Source organism: Nestor notabilis, unplaced genomic scaffold, assembly GCF_000696875.1.
Source record: "Nestor notabilis isolate BGI_N333 unplaced genomic scaffold, ASM69687v1 scaffold27061, whole genome shotgun sequence".
NCBI lineage: Eukaryota > Metazoa > Chordata > Aves > Psittaciformes > Psittacidae > Nestor > Nestor notabilis.
Genome location: NW_009914645.1, coordinates 238 through 10289, shown reverse-complemented (window position 1 = coordinate 10289; position 10052 = coordinate 238). Strand labels below are relative to the sequence as shown.

General features: G+C 45.5%; 1 protein-coding gene across 1 annotated transcript; it reads left to right on the top strand.

The window, feature by feature from the left end:
- Positions 1-3823: 3823 nt before the first annotated feature.
- Positions 3824-9636, top strand: LOC104412915 (histone deacetylase 1-like). The gene is made up of 5 exons (XM_010023751.1): positions 3824-3940; positions 4388-4505; positions 7419-7493; positions 8673-8811; positions 9423-9636. The coding sequence occupies exons 1-5, from the start codon at positions 3866-3868 to the stop codon at positions 9634-9636; spliced, it is 621 nt and encodes a 206-aa protein (XP_010022053.1). The 5' UTR covers positions 3824-3865.
- The last annotated feature ends 416 nt before the right edge of the window (positions 9637-10052 follow it).

Sequence of the window (10052 nt, the reverse complement as noted above, 5' to 3'; positions counted from 1 at the left end):
GGGGCTGGGGGCCACATTGGAGGGCAGGGGCATGGAAGTATAGGTGTCAGGGCATGAATATGGGCAGGATTATGTGTGGACTGTAGCAGGGTTGGGGAATGGTGGATGGTGGAGGGCATAGGAAGGATGTGGGAGCATGGAGGTGATATGGGGGAGCATTGGAGTGGAGAAAGGGAGGAGTGGGAGGAAAAGATGGGAGCGATATTGGGGAGAGACAGGGATAGGGTAGGGTGGGGAGATATGGAAACGTAGGTACTTCAGAGGTGGGGAAAGGCTGTAAGTGGTCCAGGATGGGGCGGGGAGGGGTGTGAGGACAAGAGGCTTTGGGAGCCATGCTGAGATGCTGAAGAAGGTTTCTGGGAGGATGGGGAGTGCTCGGGGAAGTGCTGGGGGACAGGATGGGTTGTGGGGACATGAAGCTTCCTCAAGCAACATTATGAAGAAGTGGCTCTCTTGAAGCTCCAGTTTGGGATAGTGGTATTGCTGTTAAGAAAAGAATAAGCTGAAGGTGTGAGGAGCCAGATCGACTGCATGACTGGTTGTAGGGAGTATCCTGTGTCTAGGAACACCGTTTCCTTCTGGCTGTGAACTTGGCTGGACCCTAGACTGGTTCTTTTTGTTTTGTGTTAAGAGGCTGAGGACACATTTCTTTGGGCCTACATAATCATCCCATTGGAGTCAGGAAGTAATGGGGTGTTAGGGCTGGCAAAATCCCAAGCTGGGTATCATGTGTGACTTCTACCCATAGTCTGTGGGAGAAATCACAATCTGCACGTTCACAACCTCCTCCCTTTGGAGGGGTGAACTGATGCCTTGGTTATGGGCAAGCTCATTTTTAACAGAGTCTGTGAAAGGTATTGTGCAGTTCTGTTTCCTCATGATTTTCAGTCTGTGAAATAAAACACTTTTCCTCACTAAGTTTTCCTGCTAAGTGGATGTGCTCAGTGTTCTAGCAGTGAAGTGGGGCTCTGCTAAACTGCTGCATGTGTCAGGCATGTAGTGAGGGTTTTTATTTCTCTGGACAAGTCAATCTAAACAGGTTTGCAACCTGTAATGACAGTCCTGCAGGGTCTCTGACTCAGCCGGTGCCTCCAGGAGGGCAGGATGATGAGGAATCTGGATTAGAGCAATAGGTGCAGTGAAACTGAGCCCAATTTCACCATGCAACTGATCTCTGTGCAACGCCCATCATATCAAAATACAAGGGAGTGCTGGAGCCCTGGCCCCTAAAATGCCTGTTTTAAACTTAGAGTGCTTGTGGGACATGCCAGAATGCCACACACGTGCACACGATCTGGATGCTGGATAAAAAATGGTCTCTATGTCCAAACTTATCCCTGGATTTGGAATATAACATGTTCACAAAGCAGCCTGTCAGTTTGTGGACAAGATATAATCTTTAAAGGCACACAGTGATGTCTTAAATATGAAATAACTAGTCATTTTGCTTGAAAATGCTAAGAGAGATGCTTTCCTTGTGGTCTTTATTGCATGGTAGCTACGTGAAGTTAGCATTACGCGCTCTTGTCTATAGCTGCCCTCACTAATTTACTCTGTGGTGAGGTTTTAGGGCCTTCTTTCCACTGCTCTTTTATGAGTGGCTGGCAAACAGACGCAGTGTGTCCTACGCTGAAAGTGTGCTTTTCTTCCTGGGGAAGGCATGATCTGCATTTGTGGGAGGCTAGTTTGTTAAGGTCGTCTTGTTTTCCACTGAGCAGCGCAATCTAGCACGGTAATTGCACCCTGAAAGGAGGTCCCTGGGAGCTGTTTTGGGTGGTGTGTGGGTCTTCGATAAATTCCAGATGGTTGGAGGGCATCCTGGGCTGGAGAAGGAGCCTGAACTTCAGGGAAGGGTCTCGGTGCGATGCAGGAAAAGGTAATCAGGTATCCTAAGGGTCCTTCCTAGAAAACCTGACGGGTGCTGAGGTGTGTGCAAGGGTTTGGGCTGGAACGGTTGCTTCTCCTTTATAAGCTCCCCATGCAGGGACTTGCTTAACCCTAGCAAAGAGGAAGAGGTATCTGTTGAGTTTGCACGCTTCATCTGCACTGACATCCATGAGCAGACAAGCTAGTCTGCTACTCTGGTGGACTCATGGTGGGATGTGTTTAGTGAACATCAACAGGCTCTGGAGGAGCTCAGGGTTTGCCCTGGGTATTTTCTGGCAGCCCAAGGTGAAGATGATGATTTTTCAAAGCTTCGTGAAGTTTCGTGCTTGTATTTTCTAGATAGGGTCTTATGCATCTCTTGCGGGGTTCGCAAAGCTTGATGTAACCTGATTTTACTGAAGGTATAGTTGCCCCACTAAAATATCTTCATGCAGAGAACACTACTTCATCATAGTGCCACAGGACAGGTAAACTCCAGCAGCAAAGTTGTTTGGGTGTAGGATTTGCACTGTTTGCATCTACTTTAACTAAAAAATAGAGCCATATCCACAGGAGGAAAAACTACACTTGTGTGCACTGAGGAAGTAGCAGTTTCTTCTGAATGTTAAGACTGGTGATGAAATACTAATACTCCCAACTGGGTCACCAGCCAGACCAGACCGGATCTCCTGCTTCCTAAACTGATGGGGAGTTGTACAACTACATGAACAGCTTAGTCTGGTTTCCAAAGAAAATGAGGCTTTGCTTGGTGCTATTGTAGAATCATGGAATCCCAGACTGGTTTGGGCTGGAAAAGACCTTAAAGCTGATCCAGTTCCAACCCCTGCCGTGGGCAGGGACACCTTCCGCTAGAGCAGGTTCCTCCAAGCCCCTGTGTCCAACCTGGCCTTGAACACTGCCAGGGATGGGGCAGCCGCAGCTTCTGTGGGCACCCTGTGCCAGCACCTCAGCACCCTTATATTGCTGGTGTGTGTAGCTGTCTGCATTTCCTGCTCTCTACAAGTTTTGACTCTTGTCTCTTGCAGTCAAATCAGGCAGGAGGCAGAAATCTGCAAGTTAAATTTCTGAGTTTCATGAAAATAAGTACTCGGGGCGGGGGGGGGGGAACAGCAGTGCCTACTGTGGGAGAGTGCAGCATGAGCTCAGCTTTTGCTTAGGTAGGAGAAAATCCAAGTAGGGAGAGGACCTGTGGGATATATTTGCAGGAAGCCAACTTCATTAATGCTGGTGCCCACGGGATAGCTCATCAGGGGGGTGTGTGTGGGACTGGGATTCTTCTGCAGGATTTCAAGCAATAATAAGGGGTGAAAATGGCAAAACTACAGCTGCTGTGGTGTTTGCTTATTGGCAGAATTTGTATCTTGTTTCTACTAGGGAAATAGTAAGAAACTGAGGCAGAGGCTACGTGCTCCTACTGGTGAGTCACTGTCTGAGCTGGGATTAGACTCGCATGCCTCTTGGCGTACAGGTTTCTGCTCAGAGTGTGGCTGCATTTCACAGTGAAACCTGTGAGCTCTGTAGATGTGACGTACCACAGTGGGCCTGGAGAGGACACTGGAGAGCTGGAGTGGTTTGAGTGAGGATGGGCAGATGTGGTGCCCAAAGCTCGTCCTGCGTAGGAAAGCTGGAGCTCCCTCCTCTTGTGCAGGTTGTTCAGGCTCTTCCTAGATTGCCTTCTCCAGAACTGGCGTTAAAAAATTCCTTGTCTGGCTATACTCTAATTTACAAATGTCCGTCTTATTTGAGTCTGGGATAAGCTTTTTTGAATCCATGCAGATACCTGTGTGAATGAGATGGGAGACCCTATTCCCCTGTGAACAGAATGCTGCTGAAGGACAAATAAAATGACAGATGACCTGGTGGATTTATGGCTCGACTGTGATTCCGATTGAAGGAATTCATAGTTTTCCCTGCTATAATAAAATCCTTTCTGCTCCTAGGTGATGTTGGAAACTACTATTATGGCCAGGGACATCCAATGAAGCCACACAGGATCCGGATGACCCACAACCTACTGCTGAACTATGGCCTGTACAGGAAGATGGAAATATATGTAAGTGTAGGGCTGGTCGTGAAGAGAAACGGATGTGAAAGACCTCAGTTTAGGTGTTAGGTTTTAAGTTTGATGCTTCAGACTTGTAAGTTCTCTGTTGATAATCCAAGAAGGAAGGGAAGGGAAAGGAAAGGAGAAAAGAAAGGAAAGGAACCAGTAGTTTTGATGTATTTCTTCTGCTTGCTTGTAATGAGATGTTCTTCAGATAAACTTTGGAGACTGGAAAATTGCTTTTCTCCCTTCAACTTAAATACTTTCTTTGTTTAGATATGTAATACATGCCATTCTCTGGTAGTGACATTCTTAACCTTTGAAAATAGTTTCTCTTGTTTAATGATGCTGCTTTGAGTTTTTTGCTCTTCCTGAGAGTAAATCTGAGATTGGAAATGGGAATTAGGGAGAGAGATGTCTTGCAAATTGAGCCTTGCTCTTTTTCTATCCTTGCAGCGCCCTCACAAGGCAAATGCAGAAGAAATGACCAAGTACCACAGTGATGACTACATAAAATTTCTGAGATCTATTCGCCCAGATAACATGTCTGAGTACAGCAAGCAGATGCAAAGATGTAAGCTTTATTCCTGTCATTGTTAAAGCTTGTAGTTCTGGGAATCCCCGGCCAGCTTCAGAGGTTTGGGATAAAAAGAGTAGGGAGAACTACAGGAAATTGTCTTTATCCTGACTTTGGTTTTGATTTTTCTTGCAAACTCTGCATTTTAAGAGCGGGTCCCTCTCAAGCCAGTATGCCAGAAGAGCTGAGGAAAACCCTTTGACCTGGCTGTCTTTTCTTGGTCTTGTGTTTTGATGGAAACTCTTCAAAATTGTCTTCCTGGCTCAGAGATGACTGTGCTTCCATTTATGAGCTGCGCCTGTTTTGTGTTATTGCTTATCTTAAACCAGAGGTATTGAGGTGGGGAAAGGGTTGTGTAATTTAAAACAAACAGACAAAACCCATCCACAACTTACCAGTTGTGTTCAAAATCTGCAGTAACTCTCAGGGCAGTGGCAGTTTGGAAGTAGGGGAGGGTTGAGATGCACAGTAATACCTGTCCACTTGGTGTTAGAATGGTTTATTTTGTGATGTAATCTCTTGTTCCAACCTCTCCAGTCCAGGGAAGGGCCTTTAAAGCTGACTTTAATGTTACAGAAACCTTTCTGTGGGGTCTCTGCAACTCTGAGCTGAAGTTCTTTGGCAATGGCTGCGGCAAACTATATTTCTAGCAAGTACAAATAATGGGGAGGGCTCAAGGTTCATTTAAACAGTATTCTGGCCTTGCATACTGCAGTCCTCAAGAGCAGAAAAAAGCTCTTAGCCCATGGGTTTTATTTATGTGGAGTAAGTGTAGTTTGCAGTTTAGAGGAGCTGTGGGTCTTGAGTCTGAAGTAGAGGCACATGGAAATGTGGTATGAGCTGAAGGGGACAGGTATTAAGGCACAAGCAAAAATGGGTAATGTAGTTCATGAGTAACATGCATTGAAAGACTCTCTACTGTAAATTATATGTCTTAATATACCAAAGTACGTATTTACACAAACTGAATGCTTTGCCCCTGGAGCAGATACAGCTCAAAAACACCCACTCTGCTCTCTGGTATTCAACGTTTTCTGTACTCTAATTCCACAGAACTGTTTTTATCTGGAGGAGGCAAAATATGAAAATTAATCTTAAAACATGCAGAAGGCAGAACTCTGCTTCAACAAGACCTCAGAATAGTAGCCTCTGTGTAGCTAGAGAACTAGCACAGGCTGCTCGGAACAGAGATGAGGGATGTAGGAGACAAGGTCACTGCTCCCAAGTCCAGTGGCAGATCTCTGTAGCCTACCTGATGCTTCAGCTTTCCCTTTGAGGGTAGGGTAGCTGCTGTCCACCTTGGATGCTGGTCTCTCTCTGATTGTGCTCTCTGAGAAACAAAGCTTCTCATCCACCCATTGCAAGGAAGAAGGAGCATCTATGCCCTTCATTGTCTTATGCCAGGAATTTATGCCTACAGTCAGTGATTGACCCCTGTTATTAAATCCCTCCTTAGTAGTACTGGCTGCTTTGAATCTCCTGGTGGGGAAGAAGCCCAACTGTCACCTCTTTGCACAGTAGCTCTTGTCTTTGTCAGGTATAGCAGAGGGATGCCTTCAAATACTGTCAGTGCTGCCCACAAGGTTCTGAGGGGCAGTAAAGGTAATGAACAGGCTCTAATTTCATTCTGCTTGTGCCCCATTCCTGCCTGAGGAGTTAGGAGAGCTGCTCTGTCACCTAAAGGGCAAGAAATTTTATTTGCTATAATGGGAAGCATGCAGAAATCGATGATTTAAATTATTCTCACTTAACAGGGAAAGCTTCCAACCACCTCTTTGAGTTGATGATTCAAACTCTGCCAGTTGCCATGCCCTGCTGAAACAATTGGAAAGCAGGAACAATTGCTTTCTTCTTGGTCTGCCTGTCCCAAACTGGGACCATTCAGACTCCCTTGTCACACAGTCTTTGTGGACTCTGTGCACTGATGAGTTTCTAGTGCTGCAAGAACTGTGCTGGTGGTGCCTTTCTCATTAAGCACAGAAGAAAACATTCTACAGATGTTGTTACAAAAATACAGATTTATTTTTTGTTTGCTTGTGAAAGTAAATCTTGCAAAATCTAGATTCAATGTAAGTCTGTTGTTACTGTTTTAATTTTTAATCAGGGAAATACTTACAGTAAAAAATTTATCTAGGCCAGAACTACAGTATTGCTGAGAACTTAAAAACTGGCTGCCCAATATGAAGTAAAAGGAATGTACAAAGTGTAACAAATCAGATGTGGATGTGAACTTCTAGGCCAGTGCCCACCACTCCCTGCCATTCCCCATGTTCTCCTGCAGCGCTGGCACTGTTTGCTTTCTCAGCTCCTCGTCAGCAATACAGCAGGAAACAGGAACAAAACCCTTTCCCCCTTGCTGTGGGGTTGTGTAACGGAGCTTGGTGTCACTCTGTAGTCACAAACAGCACTATCACACACACCCCTCACCTCCACCCTCCAAAAACATGGTGCCCAGGCAGCAGTATGGCCTGTGTGGGGTAGCAAGGGGTGCTGGTCCCCATTTTGCACAGCCTGTATGTGCCTGTGGTAACCAGCATGTGCTGCCTGAGCAGAGTACTGTAAATTCACCTTGAGCTGCAGCTGAGGACGTGTGTGGGTATTACTACACAGCTCTGTGCCGCCTTCTTTTCCCCCCGACGATTGCCTGGTTTCTGGATCCCCGGTAGATGGAGCGCTGCTCTCACCAGTGCTCCTGGGACCTGCTTTCCTATTTTCTTGCAAGTCAAGAGCATCTTCCCTACAGCAAAGCCGTTTTTTGCCTGTCGGACATCCTCAGGTTGATTACGTTAATGTTTTATCAGTGATTAAAACTGTTGATCACTTACCTGGCTAGCTTTTTAAATCAGAGTGGTGGTATAAGCTTTGCCACTTGGAGTTTTGTCTTACTAACTCTTTTGTATTCTTTTCAAGTTAATGTTGGGGAAGACTGCCCTGTGTTTGATGGGCTGTTTGAGTTCTGTCAGCTCTCTGCTGGAGGTTCAGTTGGTAAGCTCATGAGTCGTATGTTCTTTCCTTTTTCTCTTAAGCAGATGTGTGTAATGTCATTCTGTCTGGGAAGTACATTGCTGTAGGTGGTGGTGGGGAAACTCTGTGAACATATTTCTGATTTCCTTAATAATTAGATCCAGATTTCTTCCCATGTGGGAGTTCAAGCCTTGTGTATTGACAGATCCCTCTACGTTTGTCTATGCAGTCCAGGTTACTTCACTGAGTATGTGAAGCTCTGTAAGCGGTATAACAACATCATCAGCGATAGAGTTAAAACAAAACCACAGCAGCAACAGGGGTGTAATAAAAAATCAATGTAAGCTTTACAGGAAAAAAAAAAAGAAGTTGTAAAAACCTTGCTCGGGACAGGGCAGAACCTGGAAAGGAAAAACAAGGGCTACTTTATCTGTTGTTTTTAACAAAAAGCTATTGTCTCATGGACACCTGGCAAAGCAGAACCTGCAAGGTTTCAGTAAGCTCCCTGAAAGCTGGAACATTTGAAATGCTTTTGCTATTTTCAAGTACTTTGTTGCAGAAAGACTGGTATCACTGTGCCAAGGCATTAAAGCTTTGTGGCTGCTACTCCCATGCTGACATCTAGAAGTCTCTATTTCCTGTAATGTAGCTCAGCAGTATAGACAAGCACTGCCTGCAGCATATTTTGAAGTAGCTCCGTGCTCTCTGGTCTTAATTCCACAGAATATATAATTTGTTTTGAATCTGGGAAATTGTCAGGGTTCGCAGAAAGTTTTTGAAGGGATTGGGGGAAGGGAACTTCCTTTGCCTGAATGCATATTCAGTGAATGACCTATATTTATGTTGGATAAAACCTTTTGTTAAAATCTTTTTGTTCAGGGCACTGAGAATTCTAGGCTGTCTTCAGCTGTGACCCCAGCTAGAATCCTATGGATTTGTTTGTGGAGCTTTCATGCTCTGAGGTGCAAGTGGGAAGCTATGAAAAGCGTGTGCACACAAAACAGAGCTGCACGTCTCTTCCCTTGCTTTTTGGTCATTTGTGAAGGCATCCAGTGTTAAATCCTTGGGCTTGTGCTTTGTGAAGTACACAAATGCACACATAAGCAGAGAGGTGATCATAAGGGACCAGTGGTTTACCCTTTGGTCTCTGTCACAGGCCTTTGCTCTTGTGCTAATGTTGTGTAATTCTTCTCCCAACAGCCAGTGCTGTGAAGCTGAACAAGCAGCAGACAGACATTGCAGTGAATTGGGCAGGAGGCCTTCACCACGCTAAGAAGTCAGAGGCTTCTGGCTTCTGTTATGTCAATGATATCGTCTTGGCTATCTTGGAGCTCTTAAAGTATGGGCACTGCTGTTTACCTCTTCTGTTTGTCCATTCTGCCGCATTTCCTCTGAGTGCTTTGTTCCCAATCTTTTCTTTTTGTTGCTTTTTTAAGCTATGTTTTCCCAGGAGGGCTTAATCAGCTATTTTTTGGGGTGCAGTACCCTCTCTCCCAAAGGGCTGTGCCTAGGGGTGACACTATGCAGGAAGCTTGGAGCATTGTGTGCTTGCTTTTAGACCCTTCCCTCTACCACCCACCCTGGATAATGGGCCACAGCTCTAATATGTGACAGCTTTTGGCTCAAGGCAAACCTCGGTAGGAGGCTTGGACATAAAAATGCAGTCTGTTGGCTGAACCTGAATAAACTGAGTTGAGTCTGCCTTCAAAGACCACTTGCAGCAGCAAAAGCCACTTCATTTTCCTCTGTGGTTCTGTTCCACTGGTGACCTAGGCTCGTGTCTGTTCTTCACAGCTCTTTTGCTTGTAGACCCTGGAGAGGCAGCTGCCTGGTAGCTGGCAGTCTGGGAGTTAGCACCAAGTTCCTTCCTCTCCTCCACAGTAAATTGTGCTGGTGGAGACATTTTCTGCTCTAAAGAAATGCAGTATTTTGACTCCTTTCTGATCCTAGGTATCACCAAAGAGTGTTGTACATTGACATTGATATCCACCACGGAGATGGTGTGGAGGAAGCTTTTTATACGACAGACCGTGTGATGACTGTGTCCTTTCATAAGTATGGTGAATACTTCCCAGGAACAGGGGACCTGCGGGTGAGAATGAAGCCAAAAAATTACCCTGGAATTTGGTCTCTTCCGTGTTTGCTGTCATACCAATTTGACTAAAATCACTGCTTTCTTGGGGTTTCCTGCTCTCAAAGTGGCATCCTTTTTCTGAGGGCTCAGCTCTTGGAGTGGCTGCTTTATCCCTGTAATCATGGCCTGTATAGTAATAAACCCAAGGCTTTGCTATCCGTCTCTTGGCAGCCTTCCAGTGGGATTATGCTCAGAAAAGTGACTCTGAAGATGGCATATTGGTCATCTGTAGCTATTTGCAAACTAAGCTTGCTCATGCAGGCTTTGGGGTGAAGGTTTATGAGGGAGTACTTCTGCCTGTGTTGGTTTGTCTTGTTGGCATTTCCTCCTATGAGTCAGTTCTGCAGGTTAATGAATTGTGGTGTTAACCGTGGCACTCATTTCGGTTAGATACAGGTGTGGTTCACTTTTTGACATTGCCAGAATGCTGTTCTTGGGGTTAAAGG

Excerpts from the sequence above, each read along its gene's own strand:
- LOC104412915 (XM_010023751.1), top strand. The coding sequence starts at position 3,866 with ATGAAGCCACACAGGATCCGGATGACCCACAACCTACTGCTGAACTAT. Across the intron at positions 3,941-4,387 it reads ACAGGAAGATGGAAATATAT|CGCCCTCACAAGGCAAATGC; the intron begins GTAAGTGTAGGG and ends CTATCCTTGCAG. Across the intron at positions 8,812-9,422 it reads GCTATCTTGGAGCTCTTAAA|GTATCACCAAAGAGTGTTGT; the intron begins GTATGGGCACTG and ends TTCTGATCCTAG.